The sequence below is a fragment of the Schistocerca piceifrons genome, chromosome 4 (assembly GCF_021461385.2).
Source record: "Schistocerca piceifrons isolate TAMUIC-IGC-003096 chromosome 4, iqSchPice1.1, whole genome shotgun sequence".
NCBI classification, from domain to species: Eukaryota; Metazoa; Arthropoda; class Insecta; order Orthoptera; family Acrididae; genus Schistocerca; species Schistocerca piceifrons.
The window spans coordinates 23,556,592-23,581,358 of record NC_060141.1 but is presented as its reverse complement, the minus strand read 5'-3'; the positions used below and the strand labels follow the sequence as shown (position 1 = coordinate 23,581,358).

Here is a 24,767-nt window from a genome sequence, read left to right as displayed (position 1 = left end):
GAATAACGTCCAGACCTCCCTGAAGTTGCCAGTGGACCATACAGCGACACACAGAGATGGTAATACTTTCGGAACATTGTTGTGCAACGTTCAAGGACTGAAAGTTAACCCTCAATAAATGTAACATAATGCAAGTAAATAGGAGAAAATATTTGACATTTTTCAATGCATCATGCACAGTCGGCTACCAGTCGTTGAACACGACAGTTTCGGCAACCGCTGATGCAGTATCAGTCAATATATGGCCAGTTCCATTCGTGTTCCATTCGCAAATGCAGCGAGGAAAAAACGACTGCCTATATGTCTCCGTAGGAGCCCAAATTTCTCTTATCTTGTCTTCATGGTCCTTACTTGAAATGCGTGTTGCTGGCAGCAGAATGGTTACGCAGTCATCTGCAAATTACCTCAGTAGTGTTTCGCGAAAAGAATGTCGCCTTCCCTCGTGGGATTCACAATTGAGTTCATGTAGCATCTCTGTAATACTCGCGTGTCGATCAAATCTGCTGTTAACAACTCTAGTAGCACGTCTCTGAATTGCTTCCAACTAGTGCGGATCCCAAAAACTCTAGCAGTACTTAAGAATGGCTCTCACTACTACTATCGACGCAGACTGCTTTATAAATAACTTCATTTTGCTCCAACTCCCCCAATAAACCGAAGTCCACCATTTGACTTTCCTGTTACCTTCCTTACACCAGCCGCTAACTTTGATTCTACGTTGGTTAGGAGGAGCACTGTATTATAGAGAGATGGCAGAAGCTATCTACAAGCGCATGCTCTGACACTGCTTTTCTCAACAACAAAGTTCTTCCTCACTCTATTGTTCCCACCATCGAGATAATGGGGATAGGGGACACTGCTCATGTAGGGCACCTTAAATTTTCACCGTAACTGCCTGCGAAGTCACCTCGACTTTCTTTTGAGAAGTTGCTCTCGAACGACCAGTTCATACGAGCGGCCTAACTGCGAATTTACCAGATGTTGTTCGTATTTTAGATAATTGGGCAATCAATAAGAATAGCTCGTTGTAGTCATAGGGTTGAGCCGCGCACTTCCGCTTTAATGCTGAGCACCTAAATCGCTGCACATAATAACGTGTAGCTGTCATCCTGCAGCCAAATAGTCTGTGCATTGGCAATAATTGCGAATTAATAAAATTTACAAAAATGTAAGTTAAAGGACAAATTAACAATTTTATAAAAATGGTTCTATTCTAACGTCTGTAATTGATGTGCACGACAGAGGATTATATTGAATAATGCTTATTCAAGAAAAGACGTCTCAAATAAACTGACAGTGGTCCTATGATATCCGTTTGAAATACAGGCAGAAAATGCCCTAGTGAAATAAAGTGAAGTGACGTGAGCGTTACGTCACTGGTAGCAGAATTTCAAAACTAAATAGTCATAAAAGATACGCAAAAACTAAGTCCATTCGTGATCACACTGCACGAAGCGTGCACTAGCTCACATAATTTTTGCTTTCATATGGAGGGGACTTTTCTTCTTAGTAAATGATACTACATCGACTGTAGCTACCTGTTTTTTGTTGTCCTATATCCGTTCACAGCGGAAAATAGCTGTCTTGTCGTATTAATTCAGCACCTGTTCTACATATTCATGTGGCCAACTACTGCGTTTAAATGTGGTAACAGTTTCAGAGTAACAGTCTTAATAATTATCTGCTGACTGTTTATGAACCTCCTTAGCCTTCTCAAAGCAGCGATAAATTTGATTTGTACTCTGAACAGTGCCCCAAGGTTATTCTGCCCACGTTTCATCCATTGGTTGGTTAATGAAAATCGCACTTGACGTCTTACCACTCATGCAGTCCAAAAACCAAAAACAAATCACTAACTGAGGGTATCATAGCAGAGGTTCATGTTCGAGTATTTAAATGTAGCCAGACACCTCACGGTTTCTAGCGTAATTATTTTTGAATTTTACTTCATGAATTTACTGTGCTCTTACACTTAATGGACCTTCTAATGTTTGCAAGCTATCCAGCTACATTCCTGTTTAATGGTTTCCTCTAACGTACGACGGAATTAAAGTCTGCAGCTAGCTGTTAGAGTAAAGTGATCTTTCTTGAGGGAAACCGGTATTCAATACTGCATTCACCTCGCTTGCTGCTAATTATAGCTTTTTTCTCGCAGAAGTTGCACTACAAGCCTGAAAGGCTGGTTGCATATTCGTTGCGTCACCTTGCAGTTGGGTTGGTTCAAATGGCTCTGACCACTACGGGACTTAACATCGGAGGTCATCAGTCCCCTAGAACTTACAACTACTTAAACCTAACTAACCTAAGGACATCACACACATCCATGCCCGACGCAGGATTCGAACCTGTGACCGTAGCGTGCAGTTGGGAGTTCAGTAATCTACACTCCTGGAAATTGAAATAAGAACACCGTGAATTCATTGTCCCAGGAAGGGGAAACTTTATTGACACATTCCTGGGGTCAGATACATCACATGATCACACTAACAGAACCACAGGCACATAGACACAGGCAACAGAGCATGCACAATGTCGGCACTAGTGCAGTGTATATCCACCTTTCGCAGCAATGCAGGCTGCTATTCTCCCATGGAGACGATCGTAGAGATGCTGGATGTAGTCCTGTGGAACGGCTTGCCATGCCATTTCCACCTGGCGCCTCAGTTGGACCAGCGTTCGTGCTGGACGTGCAGACCGCGTGAGACGACGCTTCATCCAGTCCCAAACATGCTCAATGGGGGACAGATCCGGAGATCTTGCTGGCCAGGGTAGTTGACTTACACCTTCTAGAGCACGTTGGGTGGCACGGGATACATGCGGACGTGCATTGTCCTGTTGGAACAGCTAGTTCCCTTGCCGGTCTAGGAATGGTAGAACGATGGGTTCGATGACGGTTTGGATGTACCGTGCACTATTCAGTGTCCCCTCGACGATCACCAGTGGTGTACGGCCAGTGTAGGAGATCGCTCCCCACACCATGATGCCGGGTGTTGGCCCTGTGTGCCTCGGTCGTATGCAGTCCTGATTGTGGCGCTCACCTGCACGGCGCCAAACACGCATACGACCATCATTGGCACCAAGGCAGAAGCGACTCTCATCGCTGAAGACGACACGTCTCCATTCGTCCCTCCATTCACGCCTGTCGCGACACCACTGGAGGCGGGCTGCACGATGTTGGGGCGTGAGCGGAAGACGGCCTAACGGTGTGCGGGACCGTAGCCCAGCTTCATGGAGACGGTTGCGAATGGTCCTCGCCGATACCCCAGGAGCAACAGTGTCCCTAATTTGCTGGGAAGTGGCGGTGCGGTCCCCTACGGCACTGCGTAGGGTCCTACGGTCTTGGCGTGCATCCGTGCGTCGCTGCGGTCCGGTCCCGGGTCGACGGGCACGTGCACCTTCCGCCGACCACTGGCGACAACATCGATGTGCTGTGGAGACCTCACGCCCCACGTGTTGAGCAATTCGGCGGTACGTCCACCCGGCCTCCCGCATGCCCACTATACGCCCTCGCTCAAAGTCCGTCAACTGCACCTACGGTTCACGTCCACGCTGTCGCGGCATGCTACCAGTGTTAAAGACTGCGATGGAGCTCCGTATGCCACGGCAAACTGGCTGACACTGACGGCGGCGGTGCACAAATGCTGCGCAGCTAGCGCCATTCGACGGCCAACACCGCGGTTCCTGGTGTGTCCGCTGTGCCGTGCGTGTGATTATTGCTTGTACAGCCCTCTCGCAGTGTCCGGAGCAAGTATGGTGGGTCTGACACACCGGTGTCAATGTGTTCTTTTATCCATTTCCAGGAGTGTATATGCTCTGATAAAAGTAAGCATACATATGACAGATTGTAAATTGTTGCTCTTTCTCGTGTAAGATGATCTTATAAAACTATTGAAACCAGTGCATTACATAATGCTGGCAGATTTTATAGTACATAGACGTAACTCGTCACACCCACAAATCAGTAACAGAAAGTTGTGGAGCGATTAGGAAAATGTGGAGCTTTGTATTGAGGCTGATGTTACTAACAGCAACTGACAGACAACACGAGTTGTTGTTATTCGGATTGCCTACGAACTGCGGAGTGTAAAGCGATTTCCTGTGGCAATATAAACTGTCCTTAACAGATTATTCTCAGTAACAGATACAGTCGTACTCGTGTTTGTTATGATGCTTAAAAACAATAGTGAGCTTCATTTGCAATCCGTTCCAAGTGTGAGTTTTTCTATAACGAGAATTCTGCAGTTAGCGTCTACCCAACCGTACAGTAACTAACTGTTTCCCCATTTTTTATGGATCTTATCCAAGTACGTGATTGAGGTTTGTATATTTTTAATACGTACATCTAAATTATAACATATTTACTTTTGTTTAGGTATATGGTTTATTGTAATTCACCGAATTCCTGCGAGACACTTCAACACAATATGCAGCGGTCCTTTGAAACTTTTGTTCCCGAAGCCCAGTTGAATCATATACCAAATTTTTCGAATTATTTATTGCTCGATATAGTGTTACACAACTAGGTTTTGCTTAAACACCAGCAGCTCACACAAACACTTTCGTTATTAAGTTTGGTACCATGACATTGCGAACACAACGAAAGCATGTGCATACTAATTTTTACGAGTGAATTCCACTACAGTGTCACTTAGCTAGAGCAGTTACTTGTTTGTTAATCTTTGTTTTTATGTTACTATTATTAATTAGTGAAAAATTTTAGTGACAAAGTTATTTTTAAAATGAAATGGCAACAGCGGTCTTTGAAATTATCAGAGAGCGCATCTAAATCGTTACGAAAAGTCACCGTGTAGGACAACTGCTTACAAGTGTGGAGAAAGTAGCATTTGCAAGAGAAGCATACCTCGTAACGGATTCTGATCCTTCGTCGTGAAATGTTGTAATAGCAGCAAGTTTCCCCAGTGAAACGTTTTTAAGCTCGCCAGTGTCGGTCTGTACATCGTTTGAGCAAGACCTCATCTCGCTAGTAACGATTTTAGCTAAACGTCGCTTGTTTTAAAATAAGACCAACTTGTTCAAAAGACGGAATCGACACGAGAGAGCAGTACATGCAAGTCAGAAACACTGTACCCCGTTTCACAGCGTTATTATCGCTAGAAACATGTGCTGAACCTTAAAACATGATATTATGGTTCACATTAATTGACCAGCATCTCCAGCGAACAATAAAATCTGCTTAATTTTGAAATAGAAAGACATAGTCTAATGCGAAAATTAGCATACTAAATGGGAGAAAATGTTTGCTTTGCCTGGGAACAGTAAACGCTTCAACATCTCCAAAATGAACAACCGACTCAAAGTTGTTATTAACAAAGTAGTGTACAGTTATTATTGCGTCACGTTGTGTGTAGAAACCGTAGTAAGAAGAGCAGAAATGGAAGACAGGTTTCGCTGTTTAATGCTGCAAAGCAGGTAAGACCTGTAAGGCAGTCTCCAGTCTCCAGTCAAAGCGCCAGTACAGCAGGAAACGACAATTATGCCCTAATACCATTTTAACCAAACCGAAAACTTCTCTAACCGGGCAGCAGGACTTGGAGGAGACTGCAGTAAATCAACACGGTGCAAGTAAATGTATTTTGACTGAGGCAACGCTGAGACCTAGTCCGTAAAGACTCGTGTTGAGCACCACTTTTCAAGATAATTTTGTAATAAACTTTTAGTTTCTTTCCGTCATATTATCTATCCTAAACAAGTGATATGATACAATCTACTCCTACTGTATAACTTTTCAGTTAAAGTCCACTCGGTCCTGGGCATCACGGACTCAATCGCTGTTACAAATGTGCAAGATTGCATCGATATTCCCCGACGGATTCATTCAAATGAGGAGTTCTCATGGAAGATTCATTGCCGCAGTCACGGCTTCGGCTGATTATCATGAACGGGAAAGTGAAGAATTTGTCCCTCAAGCGAATGCAAATGGAAACAGCGACGGCCACTGGTGGCGAGCGGTATTTGCATGAATCCGAAGGCGACTGTAGGTGGAAACACTTGATTCCAAAACGAGAACTTCACTCTCCGGCGAAGCACGAACAGAAACAAACCTCCCTGATACTCTAAAACAACTCTAGACCTGTACCCGAATCATTATCGTATTTGGTACTAGACAAAAATAACCCTAACGCCAGCCACACACAATTATGGACGAAGGGTAACAAGAAGCTAACGTATTTCTAGGCTGACGAAACCTATTTGACACCGTATCTTTCTACAGACTGATGTTAATGGCAACTACAACGCAGAGTATAAAATAAAAAAAAAAAATCATAAACACGCCAACAACTCAAAGAACAATTTTTTTAAACTTTGGGACCTATTTCGTAGATGCTCATTGAAAACAAATGTAACACAAGGAGTGTCAAAAAAAAAAGCTAATAGCAACACCCTTGTATATAAAAAAAATCTGTTAGAATGCATTAACTAAAATTACACATTGTTTGCTGTCGTCGTAGTTGCAGGTAGCAAAGTATGCTCTTTCACTAACTGCATCGAAATCCGGGAAGATTAATGGAAAATATTTAGCTAGTGTAACGTGAGGCGAATTGCCTCAAAAGTAAAGAAATGAAGAAAAATTTGCATAAGTAAGATGAAATGCCCAGAATGATTTTGAGGAGAAATGTCAAAAAGTGAGGGAAAATATTCTTGCTTAATTAGAATGGCAGGAAAAAGGCTGAGGAGACAACATAAAACATTTAGCTCTGGGAACGAAGATATTTAGAGCAAATGGGTAAATTTTAAAGCATTGTACAACAGACCTTAGACTAGCACGTTGTAAGGAAGAATGATAGTGATGGGAAGAAAACAGCATGGCTGAGTAGGCGTGTTATAAAGCTGCAACAAAATTGAAGACAAATTCCACACATATTTCAGAAAAACCAAAGATTTGATGACAATCAAAGGCTGAGTAAAGCCAAAAAATAGCGTAAAGAGAGAAATTTAGGAACCATTCAATGAATTCTAAATCAAATTTTGATTGCCAGACTTGTGTTTAGATTCACGGCTTCCTATGAGGTAGAGCTCAATATGCCGTTTTTAGCGGGAGGAAATTAACAGATGAGTAAGTAACTCCAGGTGTGCAAAGATGTGCCATGCGCGCTGTCACTTTGTTTAACATGTCCGAAAGAACAGACACCACGCATTCATATAGTTCATTCGCTTCGATGGACCACGAGTCCACCACCTTCAGTGCGGATGGACAATAACGTCCGACCTCCTGCTGGAATCTTAAAGTAGCGAGCATGGATCAAATGGTTCAAATGGCTCTGAGCAGTATGGGACTTAACATCTGAGGCCATCAGTTCCCCTAGAACTTAGAACTACTTAAACCTAACTAACCTAAGGACATCACACACATCCATGCCCGAGGCAGGATGCGAACCTGCGACCGTAGCGGTCGCGAGGTTCTAGACTGAAGCGACTAGAACTGCTCGGCCACAGCGGCCGGCTAGCGAGCATGGAGGACATGGATAAGGACTGCTGATAGGTGGTGCTACGTGGGAATGTGTATCGGCCGAGACCGTACCGTTCGCGCAGTTGTAATAAACACTGTGTCCCGAGTGGCGCAGTGGTTAACGCAACTACATAGTAAGCTGAAGATCCCGAGTTCGAATCCTGGTCCGAAACATATTATCACTCGTCGTCACCGATTCCGTATAAAGTCCCGATGCAGTCGACATCAAGAGTCCCTTTCCTTTCCTTTCTACCCTCCACCTTCAATTTACACACATTTAAATCTGCGTGTACGTGGATACTCTGCAAATCACACTTAAGTGCCTGGCAGAGGGTTCATCGAACCACCTTCGCAATAATTCTCTATTATTCCAATCTTGAACCTAGAGCGAATGAAAACAAACAGCTATATCTTCCCGTACGAGCTCTGACTTTCCTTATCTTACGACGGCTGTTTGGAAAGTAAGTCTGATTGGTCGCCAAATGTAAATCATTGTGAAAATCAAGAATGTGTTGTTTGCAATGTTTGCGACAGTAAGCTACACCTGCCGGCTACTTCTATACACACTCACCACTCTGACTTAGACATTTGTCGTAGCATTGTACCAACTTTCCAATACCCTCGTCATAGAAGGCAGCCGCCTGCGCTTTTCACCAATTCTCTGTGCTGGTCTGTAGTTCGTTGTCCGTGCCAAAAAGTTGTGTTCATAGCTAGCGGTCCATCTGAGAAGAGATGAAAATCAGAGGCAGCCAGTCCGGGCTGAATGGTAGGCGGTCGAACACTTCCCATCGGAAACGCTGCAGGAGCGTCTTCGTTGCCCCTGCAGCGTGTGGCTGAGAACTGTCGCAGGACAGTTATGTTATGGGGGTTGCATGAAATCAGGCGAAATCTGTCGGAAAGCAACCATACTTGGCGGGGGACACAATTTTCTAGGCATCTTTACGCGCTCACTGTGCCCTCAGAACGGAGAAGAGCGATATGATCCGATCGATTGATATGCTAGAGACACTGACCAACATATCTGTGCAGAACTTCATCGGATTATAACTGTGGTTTCAATTTCGTGCCAATCGGGCCTTACTTTCCGATCAGCCCTCGTATTATGATGATGGTTACTTCCTACGTAAGTTGACATCAATAAAATATTTTCGCATTCGGAGGGGAAAGTTCATGATTGTAATTTCGTAAAATGATTCCACCGCAACGACAAACGGCTTTGTTTTAATGGTGTCCATTCCCAGGTCCTGTATCATGTCAGTGACACTCTCTCCCCTCTTTCGCGATAATACAAAACGTGCTGCTCTTCTTTTAACTTTCTCTATGTCCTCCGTTAATCCCATCTGGCGAGGATCCCAGACGGCGCAGCAGTACTCCAGAAGAGGACAGGCAAGCGTAGTGTAGACAGTCTCTGTGGTAGATCTGTTGCATCTTCTGACAGTCTTTGGTTCTCCTTCCACACAACAGTTTCTATGTATTCCTTGCATTTTAAGTTATTCGAAATTGCAATTCATAGGTATGTAGTTGAATTTGCGGCCTTTAGATTTGATTAATTTATAGCGTAACCGAAGTTCAACGGATCCCTTTTAGCACTCGTGTGGATGACCTCACACTTTTCATTATTTAGGGTCAACTGCCAATTTTCACTCCATACAGACATCTTTTCTAAATCGTTTTGCATACTAGTGGATTACGTTGGATGCTCCGCGTCGCTGTTGTCTACATAAAGGTTCCAATGCCACGAGGTCCCAGAGAAATGCAGAAAAATCCGCAGAGCATCAACGATTGGCGTAGGGACTCAATTGATCAGCAACATACCTAAATTACTATAAACAGGCGAAGGCACGCTTTACTGTCCTATTGCACAGTGGTGATAGCTCACTGGATACCGTGACAAGGATAATATTCCTAGGATAACCAACTGGAGCGATCTTCTAAAGAGGAATGACTACATAAAAGAAATTGTAGGAAAAGCGAATGCGAGGCTGAGATTGATGTTAGGAAAATATAACTCGTTCAGCAAAGAAGTTGCTTTCGAAACACTTGTTCGATCGGTTCTTGAAAACTGAGCGTGAGTCTGGGACCCTTATCATACAGGATTTACAGAAGAGATAGAGAAGATGTAACGAAGAGCGCAATGTCCCATCACGGCTTCATTAAGTAAAAGCGAAGTGCGCAATATTAATTCTCTCTCTTTTTAACCTCTGTCGTTTCGAATAAAGTCTTATAGCTAGGTGCTGTCTTTTTTTTCACTTGTGCCCGCTAATTTACTTCGTAGGCTAGGGCTGCTTTTTGACACGTGGCACGACACACACACACACACACACAGATAGAGAGACACTCACCGCCAGCATGAAGGTGCACAGCTCGGACACGATGTCCTGATCCGTGAAGGCGCCGTTGGTCTTGTTGGCGATGTCCAGCATCAAGTCGAGCAGGCAGCGCTGCTTCCAGGAGCCTGCAACACACCAGCAACGACTGAAAAAAAAAGTTTCCTGAAATCGTAGGCTTCAGCACTACGTCTGTTACCTGCTGATAGTAGAGGCACCGTACGTGCTACGCGTCAAACGTCACTCACGGTTCTCTCAAACTTTCTTAATTTAGAAATCAGTGCCCACCATGTCGTTATAAGTAGGAACTTTGTTGCAAAGTATTCCCCTGTATGACTATATGGGCAGAGAAGATGAACAATAATACTATTTCATAGCACACCGTTTCTTCTCCAACTTCCTATACCACAACACGTCGCAACCACTGTTGTGAAAACATGAGAATAACTTCCGTTCCATCATGATAATATTCTGTTCAAGAAGAATGAAAATACTCCTTGAAAGGAATTACGGAAATATAGCGGAGAGAGATATTTTCAAAAGTATTTTTGTCATTATTAGCCTTAACAAGAAGAACACCTAATGAGCCTCACCTGATCTGTAATCAACTTTGGAATAACGTGGACTCTTAGAATGCTTCACGGCCCCTGAACTGGAAAACGCCGTCTTTAAAGCCATAATAAGTTCTGTTTGGAGCCTTATGCCTCCTGTTAGGATTGCATTACCATTATGATTACAAGAGTTGATGGTTTATGTGGGACCCACAAAAGTGACGAGGGTAACATCCGTAGTTGATCAGGACAGAGTAGGTACTACTATTTTAGCCGCGTGAATGCTTCATTTGAGCGGATATTCTTTCCGATCCTTCACAAAGAACAACGAACCAGTGGAGGTAGTTTCAATAAGTGTTAGGCAAGCTGACCGTCGCATTCCTCATATACTGCAGACCTGAGTATTCTGTCCATCTTCAGCAATTGTAGTCGTATATAATGAAATAATAAGCAACCAGCGGTATATAAGAAAAAATGGCTCTGAGCACTATGGGACTTAACATCTGTGACCATCAGTCCCCTAGAACTTAGAACTACTTAAACCTAACTAACCTAAGGACATCACACACATCCATGCCCGGGGCAGGATTCGAACCTGCGACCGTAGCGGTCGCGCGGTTCCGGACTGAGCGCCTAGAACCGCTAGACCACCGCGGCCGGTGGGCATATAAGAAATTTAACTTCTTGACCGGTTTCGAGCTCTTAGTGCCCTTCCTATGGCTATACCTATCGCATTATTTGCGAGTGTCAGTAATAAAGTGCATACAGTACAATGCCACGGTTTTAAAAAATATATGCAGGCGTAACATTCTGCTGTATGCGCATTATTATTGACACTCGCAAATAATGCGATAGACATAGCCCTCTGAGAAAGCGCACTAAGAGTCCGAAATCGATAAAGAAATTAAATTTCTTATATCCAACTGGTTGCTTACTATTTCATTATATACTGCATAGTTGACACATGTTATCAATTCTCTATCACATTTGTAACGAATTATTTCATTACTTTTTGTCAGTTCCGTTAAATTCTCTTATTTCCGCAGATATGGCATCCAACGATATTTTCGGACGCAATCTCTCTTCAACAGTTGAACATTGTGTTTGCTCTTGATGTCGGTGCTGTCCTCCATCACCGTACTATCGCGCTGGTGATCAGTAAATCACAGTGGCTGGATACTACTGCAGATAAATGTATAGTCACAGCTCTCTCTTCGCTACAGATATTTTTCCGTCCATCTTCATGATGGAGAAACATTTGTCAGTTTTTGGCTTTATTGTAGTGCGGTACACAAACCACCACCAATAATATGTTTGGACTCCAATTTAGTACCAGGTCAACCAAATGCCGGTTTCTGTATTTACATGTACGAAGAAGAGCGGATACCACTTTCAACTCTTACACATAATTTAGTCTCATTGTCGACTTGACATGCAGGAAAACTAAACTTAGTACACACTCACCATATCGTAAGCAGCGCTGTAATTTAATAAATTACGACTTTTATTCCAACAAAACGCACAGTTTTAGTCATTCACAGAGTGAATTAGCCGGGTATTAAAATATAGAACACGACGTTACATTTAATAGGTGAGGCTGCTGCAGCACGTGTTGTGAGTCTAACACTGCGGCGAGATTTGTGCCTTGTACTCACCATTCTCATTGTCCGTTTCACCATTTACAGCTGATTCCGTTGCCTTCAACCGTTTCAATTTGCGCTCTTGAAGAATCTAAAAAAAAAGAAAACACTTGTTACTGTACAGAGTTAGAGCGAGCCCATGGTAAACTTCTGCGGTGAGGAGGTAGCTGATGAGAGTCTTGTACGTAAGGCTGATACCTGTATGTCTGGGTCCCCAACTTAGGCCAGCTATTAGTTCTAGGGTTTAGTCTATTGTGGTTTTCTTTCTGGTTAACAGGTGGGGATTTAAAGTTATTCTTCGGTCGAGTTTAGTCCTAAACATCTTAGTAGTTCCCTGAGATGGCTTGGTCCGTTGTCGATTTTTAGGCAACTGGTGGTCACTGATAGTTGCTTATAAAGGCTCAGCAACAAAATTTGCTGACTTGTAAAGTAAATAAAGCAAAAACAAATAATGTATTTATCGTTTTTATTCGATTTCATGCGTTCCATAACTGTAACTTTTAAATTAGGTATTTTTAAAAATGAGCAGTACTAGATGACGCTCTACATTATCAATACTTTGAATTACTAGATTCTTTCGTTCACAGTGACAGGAATGTTGACTATTTGCTTAGCAAATATTCTCCTTCAAATAAGCAGAGCTCATTCGGCGATCGTTGTAAACAATGAACTTTTAGATATTCTCAGAAAAAACCTCATAATGTACTAAATAGGGCGAACGCTGATCGCTGATCAAGGACTTCGGACGACTACGGAACTTCTCCCGCATAACACTGATCGTAGTTGGCGCTGTATGTGCTGTGGACGATCTTACTGAAACAGCACATCTCAATATAAATTGGATAAAGACTGGGTTAAAAAAGAGCTTTGAATCACGTTGCTAAATCACGATAATCCATAGCTACTGCACGTTGATTTTCTTCCAAGAAGTTCGGATCAGTGATCACTGTTATGGACGCTGCAGATCGAAACGTTACACGCTCGTAATGAAGCTGCATCTCATGATATTGTTTTGGATTGTTATCACTGCAGTGGCGCATGTTTTATTTTTTCAGACGTCGAAGCAGATGAACGTGTGCCTCGTCACTAATGTACAACAGCTCACCGCGAGGCAACTTTTGCACGAGTTTTTCCGACGGACAAAATAACTTACGCTGAGTTAGTGCATCAGAGATAACTTTTGTGGGTGTAAGCACAGGTGATAAAGTTGAACAATTAGCAACTGGAAGGCCATGTGCTTCCTTGCGTGCCGAGCCCTAAGGAAATCACCAAAATTACCGTCTTCGATGTTTCGTTATGGTTTAATGGCCCACGGTAACACCGTTCGTCTTATTTGGATATTCCAAGTTACCCTGTAGGTGACCACTCACGATCAGAAATAGTGAAGTGTGCACGAAATTCACGCAGTTACAGAAACAGATGGTAAACGAACTTACTGACCCACAGCTCGGGATTCTTGGATTGTAACTGTTCTCCGTTAACATAAGTTAAAGAAGTTTCGTTGCCACGGCCTGTACAAGAAAACTGTAACACAAGTCTCAGACCATAGATGAAGATTGTACATGACAAACAAATGATCAGCTCCCTGGCGTTGGCATCCGCTTCCGAGCGACTTCTGGAGTACTGTTCAGATTATCTTCATAGTAACATTTTCAGTAAAGATTTCTTTGTTACAACGTTAACATTTTGTGCAGCGTTTGGTTACACCCAAAGGTAAGTGACATGAAGCAATATTTTGTTTGAAAGGTAAAGCAATTTTAAAAACAAAACAAAAATTGGGAACCCAATTTTCGAGAATAAGCCAGTGAATTTATAGGCTGAAGCTAAAGAGTGATATCGCAACCAAGCTGATGTCAATGGTCTTCTATTTGGGACCAATTATTTGTGTCTAATATTACGAAGTTAATCATAAAGGTCCTTAGATATGTATTCCGTAAAAATATGTTGGTCCTCAGATCTAAAACTCGATGTATGACAAAGGTCTGGAGATGACAGGAGGTCAGCAACTAACTAATTACGCTACTGGCCATTAAAATTCGTACACCATGAAGATGACGTGCTACAGACGGGAAATTTAACCGACAGGAACAAGATGCTGTGATATGCAAATGATTAGCTTTTCAGAGCATCCACACAAGGTTGGCGCCGGTGGCGACACCTACAACGTGCTCACATGAGGAAAGTTTCCAACCGATTTCTCATACACAAACAGAAGTTGACCGACGTTGCCTGGTGAAACGTTGTTGTGATGCCCCGTGTAAGGAGGAGAAATACGTACCATCACGTTTCCGACTTTGATAAAGGTCGGATTGTAGCCTATCGCGATTGCGGTTTATCGTATCGCGACATTGCTGCTCGCATTGGTCGAGATCCAATGACTGTTAGCAGAATACGCAATCGGTGGGTTCAGGAGGGTAATACGGAACACCGTGCTGGATCCCAACGGCCTCGTATCACTAGCAGTCGAGATGACAGCCATCTTATCCGCATGGCTGTAACGGATCGTGCAGCCACGTCTCGATCCCTGAGTCAACAAGTGGGGGCGTTTGCAAGACAACAACCATCTGCACGAACAGTTTCCAGCAGCATGGACTATCAGCTCGGAGACCATGGATGCGGTTACCCTAGACGCTGCATCACAGACATTAGCGCCTGCGATGGTGTACTCGACGACGAACCTGGGTGCACTAATGGCAAAACGTCATTTTTTCGGATGAATCCAGGATCTGTTTCCAGCGTCGTGATGGTCGCATCCGTGTTTGGCGACATCGCGGTGAACGCACATTGGAAGCGTGTATTCGTCATCGCCATACTGGCGTATCACCCGGCGTGATGGGATGGGGTGCCATGGGTTACACGTCTCGGTCACCTCTTGTTCGCAGTGACGGCACTTTGAACAGTGGACGTTACATTTCAGATGTGTTACGACCCGTGGCTATACCCTTCATTCAATCCCTGCGAAACCCTACATTTCAGCAGGATAATGCACGCCCGCATGTTGCAGGTCCTGTACGGGCCTTTCTGGATACAGAAAATGTTCGACTGCTGCCCTGGCCAGCACATTCTCCAGATCTCTCACCAATTGAAAACGTCTGGTCAATGGTGGCCGAGCAACTGGCTCGTCACAATAAGCAAGTCACTACTCTTGATGAACTGTGGTATCGTGTTGAAGCTGCATGGGCAGTTGTACCTATACACGCCATCCAAGCTCGGTTTACTCAATGACCAGGCGTATGAAGGCCGTTATTACGGCCAGAGGTTGTTGTTATGGGTACTGATTCCTCAGGATCTATGGACCCAAATTACGTGAAAATGTAATCACATGTCAGTTATAGTATAATATATTTGTTCAATGAATACCCGTTTATCATCTGCATTACTTCTTGGTGTAGCAATTTTAATGGCCAGTAGTGTAACTACAAGAGTTTTCTTTATAATCAACGTTTTGTAATATATTATGTATCTTATGTTATTTCGGCATCTGCACTGCGTTAAACAAAAGCCATGAAACGTTTCGCTTATTTTGTGTTAAAACCGGACATTGTGGATTCTTATAAAAGCCTTATAAAACATTTCGCATGTATTGTTATCGGAGAATTAAATGCTTCCTACCAAACTGCTGTTTCATCTTCTACTCCCGTTGAAGCGGTGAAGTAAATGACTCGCAGTGCAAAATTAGAAGGATTCACAAAAGAACTGTAATTCTTTCGCTCATTTTTTCTGTTTTCCGTCGTTCCTTAGTTGCTTCAAAATTCGTGGAGGGATGTTCCGTTTACGCAATAAACAAACTGCCTTCAATTAGTTGCATAGACGGAACATACCTCAGCGGGTGTCAGTACAATGTTTCAAACTGTTTATTACCCTTTCAGCTAGCCAAATGTACAAACTATAAACATCGCATTAACAGAATAAAACGTTCTCCGGACCCAACCGCGTCAATTGCTTAAAACTACACGAGCTTTCGGCCAAGCACTCCTTGGCCATTGCCAAGTGGTATGACTGACAGTGGGCTGTTGGTGCGCCCTTATATACGCTAGCTGCCGGCTGTGACGTCCCGGTGTCCGTGACATTGCCATATATATGGGCATGTTTTGAGTCGGCGTTCGGTGTGCCCTCTTCAACCGCGGGATCGCTGGATCCCACGCAGCGCCGAGCTGCAAGCCACCGTCTCTATTCAGGGTGTTTGCGGTAATTTTTATTTCAATAGCCAACTGGCAGTCATACCACTTGACAATGGCCAAGGAGTGCTTGGCCGAAAGCTCGTGTAGTTTTAACCAATTGACGCTTTTGGAAACCCGAGAACATTTTATTCAATATTATCGCCGCGAGACTCTGCATTCATATATCGCATTACTATTTGGAATTTCCGAGAAATTAGGTTAACTGTGCTACTGCATGCGTCACATTTAATGCGTCGAGTCCTTAAATTCTAAAAATCAATGCTTGATTTCATCGACAAATGACAAAAATGGTAACGACCGGTTCGACTTTACACAGTGTGTAATGACTCGTATTTCCGTCCTCCGCCACGTGACTTAGATGTTTGTTTCGGACCTTAACTGCCCAGCAGACAGAGGCATGGGCGTTCTACGTATGTGTATGGTCTAAAGGTGCAGTGGTGGCGCCGGCAGTGAGAGGGAGGAGACAGATAAGCAGAGAGAGAGAGAGAGAGAGAGACTGTGTGTGGCCTACCTTGGCGGCGAAGTTGTCGAGCGCCCTCTTCTGCTGCAGCTCGCGCTGCGCCAGGTCCGTCATGCGGTACACGAAGCTGAGCAGCAGCCACGGCTTCAGCACCCGCTGCGGCATCAGCACCTCGCCCCTGCAACGCAGCAACGCGCAGGTGTCAGAGGCGTGCCTCGCCAGAGCAGCAGCAAGTGTTCCTACCTAGCGCTCTGGGAACTGCTGTCTCCCTCAGAAGTACGGGACACAGCCTGCGTAGAAGAACGCCGGCTGCCTACAACTCAGGCGCAACGAAATTGATGTCAGACTGCAGAGAGGGTACAAACGCATCCGTCTTACGTCACACAAGTAGCTCTCAAGTGGACTTCTGTTCACCAGACGTGGACATATGCAAACACAGCCTCGTTCGGTAGGCAGTACCTCAGGACTGTCGTCGGATAATTGTGACACATTCTCGCGGCAATGCCTTAGCTAGTGCCCGAAATCTCACCTAACAAGTCGAGTTATTCACGAGATTTAGAACTGTAGCAATGTTTAAAGACAAATAAGGGTAAATGAGCTTTGAACTATCTTCCTACGCACACTCTTCATATTCCAGTTAATCGTTAAACTTCTATCAATCAATCACTATAAATTGTTGATAATTCATGTTGGCATCTATTTCGGAAATAGCTGAAATAGCTGTTGTGTACCCCTATTTGGCCCTGCGACAAATCTGTGTAGTTCCTGGGCGGAAGCAAACAACTTCATAAGTACTTCGTTTGTAAGGCGTTCTCTTCCTGCCACATCTATATGTTTGCCGCCAAATGCGTCTGTTAAATACAACACCAGCTTATATACAGTATGGTCACAGCGGCCCGCCTGGTTAGCCGTGCGGTCTAACTGCTTTCCGGGGGGAGGGGGGGGGGGGGGGGAACGTGCCGGTCCCCGGCACGAATCCGCCCGGCGGATTTAGTGCTGCCTTAGCAAATGCGGGCTGGTTCCCCTTATTCCGCCTCAGTTACACTATGTCGGCAATTGCTGTGCAAATCCTTTCTCCACGTATTTGTACACCATAATTACTCTACCACACAAACATTGAAGTCAGACTCGTCTGGTGAGAGACGTTCCCGGGGGGTCAACTGGGGGCCGAACCGCACAATAACCCTGGGTTCGGTGTGGGGCGACGGTTGGTGGGTGGACTGCTATAGCCTGTTGTGGGTTTGTGTACCACTGAGGGCTACGGCAGGGGGGAAGCCTCTCCGTCGTTTCTACGTCCCCTGTTCAATGAAAGCCATTTTCAAGGCACAAACTGCAACGGACAGAAGATGTACAGGAAAATTTAAATCCTCGGCTCTTGGAATAATTCAGGAAAGACACACATTGAACACGCTGAACACTAGTGCCACCAAAAGTGACCGAAGTCAGACGTATCGATAGTGGAAGACTACGAACTAGCACGTGAGGTAACGCTTCACCCGTGTTTACAAGGTTGCTCGTTAATTTAATATCAACAGCCTCCTTAATAACACTGTCCCAATAGCTGGACGTGCATGCCAATATCTCGGTATTGTTATATAATGTAGGGTGACCAGTGTCCAAACAATGTTGGGCAATAGCGGATCTACTTCCCAACTGTAATCGTGTGTGCCGTTACGCTCAGTACATCGGTCCTCCACGGTCCTGATACTCTGACCAATATGTGCCATGCCTCAGCTACAAGGAATGCGATATACACGCAAACTAAGATCATCCTTAATTTTAGATGGAGGTCGGAAAACGCATTTCACATGGTATTTCCGTAAAATACGACCGATCTTTCCTGAATTATTCCAAAAACCGAAGTTTTAAATTTGTCTGTACATCGCCTGTCTGTTCCAGTCTGCGCCTTGAAAATGGCGGGGTGTACTCCCGTCGCAATATCGGCGGTCGCTGTAAATATTACTTGGCTGAATTCCCATAAGTTGTGATCCTATAATTTTGCTGAACATTGTATAGAATAGAGTTAATCTATAGGAAAAAAAATATTATACATCAACAGAAAGATTTTGTTACAACTTTTGGTTATTTGTATTTGTAGGAAGAAACGGCGTACGGTGCATGTTGCTGACTGACTGTTGTACTTACGTTAGTCAAATAAAGGACATTATAACTCCTGTCCACATTCCAATTTGTAACTCATCATCTAGGCTCCATACTACGCTCCCTTCATGACAGACATTCACTCAAATCTGCTGACGTTCGCAGCTGTTTCCCGAAAGTCTACATTCGCTTTTGACTTTACACAGAAATGAGGATAAAACACAGTGGATATCAAACATATCTTTGACTTTCTAGTCTCTTACAGTCGTGAACAGAAACTGAAACACACACGTTGCGTTTATATCATTTTATGGGACGCACTGCCCCAGAAATTAAAAGTAACTCAATTTCCCCGGTTCAGATCAAGGTTTTGAGAAGGATACTTTCGCTTCTAATGCAAATGCGAAAATTGTAAATCCCTTCCAAAATATTCCCTATTGGAACGCCTTTGTCAGACTACCAGATTTCCCGGCGTCTCGCTGGAAAGAACTGAACTTCATAATCTGTAATCAAGACACTATTCGAAAGAGATGCACCGAAGCAGACCCCACTCCACTCAGTAGCTGCTTGGCTACAAGTTTTATTTGTTTTGTTTTCTAGTTTTAGGAGGCAGACGAATCAAATGATGAACTAACTGATCGAAACCGGTCGTTATAAAAAGAATAAAATTTGCGATCAAATATTATTTCGTACTCCGCAAGTTAAATCTAGTTTTGACTAAAAGACGCTTCTTAACTTTGGTAGACATATTTATTACCTGGTACTCAGTTTCCATCAGCTTTAATCTTTTTCAGACCTTTTTTCGAGGTTTCTCAGGAGGTGTTCCCTCGAAGCAGCCTTCACATTCTCTAGGCGCGTATATAACACAGATTCTTCTTTCTATGTATCAGAAGACAATAAAACGAAAATCTGGCATGGCCCCTTTCTGGCGGCACAGACATCGTTTATTTATCCCGACACTTATTAATTCCTTTTTTAGCATCTTCAGCAGTTGATTGGCCTGGTTGCAAAAGAACAAGAAATGCTATGGAAATGGCAAACTTCTCGTAATGACGTGAACAGCATTCTGCAGTTATCAACCAAGCATAGGCTTCCGAGCCGAAGAAAACTTTTGATAGCCGGAGCAGAGCTATGTTAGCGAGGGGGCGATAGGATTAGACCACGCAACTGATTGGAGAACGGTCAAACGGTTGACAGTCTGTTGAGCACCCAAGGTGATGAGTATGTGGTATATTTAATCAGATCATTATTTTGGTTCGAAACAACTGGGCAAAAAGTCTGCCTTCATCGGATCACCCCAAGAGAGTATTCGGTTCACTAAGCTTCAGTGCATACAAAATTGTGCTACATCACGAGTGAAACGGTGATATGTGAAGGTCCGTAATTGGTGGAATAAAATTATCTGAGCGAGATATAATCTTTACACAAAACTTAGTGAGAAATTGTGTGTCATGGTTATCTCTCTCATCCTTTGGTCTTTCCTGCAAATGAATAATTCACAGGCTATCATTTCGGCGCTTAATTATCACATCATTTACGTAGCGTATATTATTTGCATTACATTGTGTAATGGTTGGTGCACGAAATGCTCAGCTGTATTTGATAGCCGCTACACCGATTGCATCTAATACGGGTAGAATGACGTGGTCCTGCTCTGTTTCCGCATTCTTTCCCTTGTGTTGGAACCACGGCTGTGGCCTTGGCGTTCTTCCTGCTTCCTGGCAGGTGTTGTTTCTCATATTGCGTGCCGCGCGGTGTGAGTCTCCGTTGTATAACGGGTCACAGAGGTGAATGCAGCGGCAGCCGCACGCTGCAAAGCAACTGGCCGTACTCTGGTTTCCGCAGACCGCAGAACGTGCCAGTTCACGCGAAAGTACACTGAAGCGCCAAAGAAACTGGTAATAGGCATGCGTATTCAAATACAGAGATATGTAAACAGATGGAACACGGCGCTGCCGTTCAAATGGATCTGAGCACTATGGGACTTAACATCTGTGGTCATCAGTCCCCTAGAACTTAGAACTACTTAAACCTAACTAACCTAAGGACAGCACACACATCCATGCCCGAGGCAGGATTAGAAGCTGCGAACGTAGCAGCATCGCGATTCCGGACTGAAGCGCCTAGAACCGCTCGGCAACAGCGGCCGGCGCCAACGCCTATATAAGACAAAAAGTGTCTGGCGCAGTTGTTAGATCGATTACCGCTGTTACAATGGCAGGTTATCGAGATTTAAATGGGTTTGAACTTGGTGTTACAGTGGGCACCCGAGCGATGGGGCACAGCATCTCCGAGGTAGCGATGAAGTGGGGATTTTCCCGTACGACCATTTCACGAGTGTACAGAGAATATCAGGAATCCGATAAAACATCAAATCTCCGACATCGCTGCTGCCGGAAAAAGATTCTACAAGACCGTGACCAACGACGACTGAAGGGAATCGTTCAACGTGACGGAAGTGCAACTCTTCCGTAAATAGCTGCAGATTGCTAGGCCATCGACAAACATACGAACCATTCAACGAAACATCATCGACATGGGCTTTCGGAGCCGAAGGCCCACTCGTGTACCCTTTACGACTTTCAACACCGACATATGACTGTTGACGACTGAAAACATGTTGGCTGGTCGGACGAGTCTCGTTTCAAATTGTACCGAGTGGATGGACGTGTACTGGTATGGAGACATCATGAATCCATGGACCCTGCATGTCAACAAGGGGTAGATTAGATTAGATTAGATTAGATTAATACTAGTTCCATGGATCATGAATACGATATTTCGTAATGATGTGGAACGAGTCGAATTTTCCAATACATGACATAATTAGGTTAATTTAACAACATACTTAAGTTAATATAACAACTTTATTTTTTTTTTATTTTTTTTTTAATATTTTTTTTCTTAATTTATATCTAAAAATTCCTCTATGGAGTAGAAGGAGTTGTCATTCAGAAATTCTTTTAAGTTCTTCTTAAATACTTGTTGGTTATCTGTCAGACTTTTGATACTATTTGGTAAGTGACCAAAGACTTTAGTGCCAGTATAATTCACCCCTTTCTGTGCCAAAGTTAGATTTAATCTTGAATAGTGAAGATCGTCCTTTCTCCTAGTATTGTAGCTATGCACACTGCTATTACTTTTGAATTGGGTTTGGTTGTTAATAACAAATTTCATAAGAGAGTATATATACTGAGAAGCTACTGTGAATATCCCTAGATCCTTAAATAAATGTCTGCAGGATGATCTTGGGTGGACTCCAGCTATTATTCTGATTACACGCTTCTGTGCAATGAATACTTTATTCCTCAGTGATGAATTACCCCAAAATATGATGCCATATGAAAGCAATGAGTGAAAATAGGCGTAGTAAGCTAATTTACTAAGATGTTTATCACCAAAATTTGCAATGACCCTTATTGCATAAGTAGCTGAACTCAAACGTTTCAGCAGATCATCAATGTGTTTCTTCCAATTTAATCTCTCATCAATGGACATACCTAAAAATTTGGAATATTCTACCTGGTGGAGGCTCTGTAGCGGTGTGGGGCGTGTGCAGTTGGAGTGATTCGACTCAGATAGCTGACACGTCAGTAAGCATCCTGTCTGATCACCTGTATCCATTCACGTCCATTGTGCATTCCGAGGACTTGCGCAATTCCAGCAGGACAATGCGTCACCCCACACGTCCATAATTGCTTCACAGTGGCTCCAGGAACACACTGCTGAGTTTCAACACTTCCGCTGGCCACCAAACACCCCAGACATGAACAATGTTGAGCTTATCTGGGATGCCTTGCAACGTGCTGTTCAGAAGAGACCTGTGTCCCCTTGTAATCTTACGGATTTATGGCGATGCCTGCAGGATTCCTGGTGCAACATCCTCTAGCACGACTGCACACATTAGGCTAGTCCATGCCACGTTGGGTTGTGGCACTTCCGCGTGCTCACGGGGACCCCACACCATATTAGGCAGGTGTACCAGTTTCTTTCGCTCTTCAATGTATAAGGGGCAGTCGCCACAACTGTTGATACATTGACCGCACTGTGAGACAAAATGGCCAACGCCTTGATGGATAATCGTCTGCGCCTGCCTATGGAACCGTGATTATACCCAGGCGTCCACCATCTCGTCCGAAAAAAACCGACAGCTACGTAGGTCTTTCTTCAGGGTTCCAAAAATATGCAAATCGCATGCGAAGAGATCGGTCTGTATGGAGAATGTGTAAGGACTTCCCATCCAAAGGTAAACAGCGTAAACGAAATAACCTTGGCAGCATGTGGGCAGGCGTTCACTAAGGAAAAATGTTACACAAGGACTGACCTTGTCGAACGAGAGCGAAACCAGTGAAAGAAACAGGACTGTCTGCAATTACACTATCGTATATCCGTAGTCCGCATCCTATATTCACAGTCGTAGAGCCAAATTAAATGCTGATAATCCCGGGTGTATACGTCGATTTAATGCGATTTGTCAAATCGGCGAGAGCGTCCTGCTATAACAATTCTTAAATCAATTACATGAGACATATGCTTCTCAAATGTACGGCCGAATGCTTTTGAAGTGATGTACTTGTCCGAACTGCAGTTTAGTGGAAGTTATTCGAAAGTGGTATTCTAAACACTGATGTAACTAAATTATAATTATTGTTATATTAAGGCATTTTATATATTTTATCCTAGGCTTTAGTGTCATATTAAAACTGGGATCACTGCAAGTTTATTCTTTTGATTTGTGTTGGGGGAAGGGTGATACATCTACATCTACATCCACATGGATACTCTCCAAATCACATTTAAGTGCCTGGCCGAGGGATCATCTAACCACCTTCACCATTTTCCATTATTCCAATCTCGTATAGCGCGCGGAAAGAACGAAAACCTATATCTTTCCCTACCAGCTCTGAAATCCCTTATCTTGTCATGGTGATCGTTTCTCCCTATGTAGGTCGGCGTCAAAAAAATATTTTCGCATTCGTAGAAGAAAGGTGGTGATAGGAATTTCGTGAGAAGATTCCGTCGCAACGAAAAACGCCTTTGTTTTAATGATGTCCAGTTCAAATCCTGTATCTTTTCAGTGACTTTCTCGCCCCATTTCGCGATAATACAAAACGTGCTGCCCTTCTTTGAAATTTTTTGATACACTCCGTCAGTTCTATCTGGTAAGGATCCCACAGCGCGCAGCAGTATTCCAAAAAAGGGCGGACAAGCGTAGTGTAGGTGGTCTCCTTAGTAGATCTGCTACATTTTCTAAGTGTCTTGCCAACAAAACGCAGTCTTTGGTTAGCCTTCCTCACAACATTTTCTATGTGTTGCTTCCAATTTAAGTCATTCGTAATTGAAATTCCTAGGTATTCTGTTGAATTTATGGGCATTAGATTTGACTCATTTGTCCTGTAACCGAAGTTTAACGGATTCCTTTTACCACTCGTGTGGATGACCTTACACTTTTCGTTATTTAGGGTCAACTGCCAATTTTCACACCATACAGATATCCTTTCTAAATCGTTTTTAAGTTTCTTTTGACCTTCTGATGACTTAATTAGTAGATAAACAACAGCGTCAGCTGCAAACAACCTAAGACGGCTGCTCAGATTATCTCCCAAATCGTTTATATAGATAAGGAACATCAAAGGGTCTAAAACACAACCTTGGGGAACGCCAGAAATCACTTCTGTTTTACTCGATGACTTTCCGTCAATTACTACGAACTGTGTCCTCTCTGACGGGAAATCACGAAACCAGTCACATAACTGGGACGATATTCCGTAAGACGCTACAAGCCGTTTTTGCGGTAGATTAGATTAGATTAGTTTTTCGTTCCATAGATCCGTGCTGGGGAGATCCTCGTGGATGTGGAACATGTCAATTTTTTTTAAAGCTGAAATAACAATACTAATAGTACGAATATATATAATACATCATTTGTCTCTATTAAAAAATTCGTCAATGGAGTAGAAAAAGTTGGCCATTAGTAAGTCTTTCAGGCTCCTTTTAAACTGATCTTTATTTGTAACTAAACTACAGTGTCAAAAGCCTT

The 24,767-nt window shown here is 43.5% G+C and overlaps 1 protein-coding gene across 1 annotated transcript in view; it reads right to left on the bottom strand.

Moving 5' to 3' along the window:
* LOC124795560 (probable cytochrome P450 4aa1) overlaps nt 1–24,767 on the bottom strand; it is a 306,399-nt gene that overhangs the window by 29,329 nt on the left and 252,303 nt on the right. The window contains exons 8-10 of the mRNA XM_047259633.1: nt 16,679–16,805; nt 12,002–12,077; nt 9,811–9,923 (exon numbers count right to left, since the gene is read on the bottom strand). Of these exons, the coding sequence (XP_047115589.1) occupies nt 9,811–9,923; nt 12,002–12,077; nt 16,679–16,805 (316 nt within the window). The remainder of the gene's footprint in view (nt 1–9,810; nt 9,924–12,001; nt 12,078–16,678; nt 16,806–24,767) is intronic.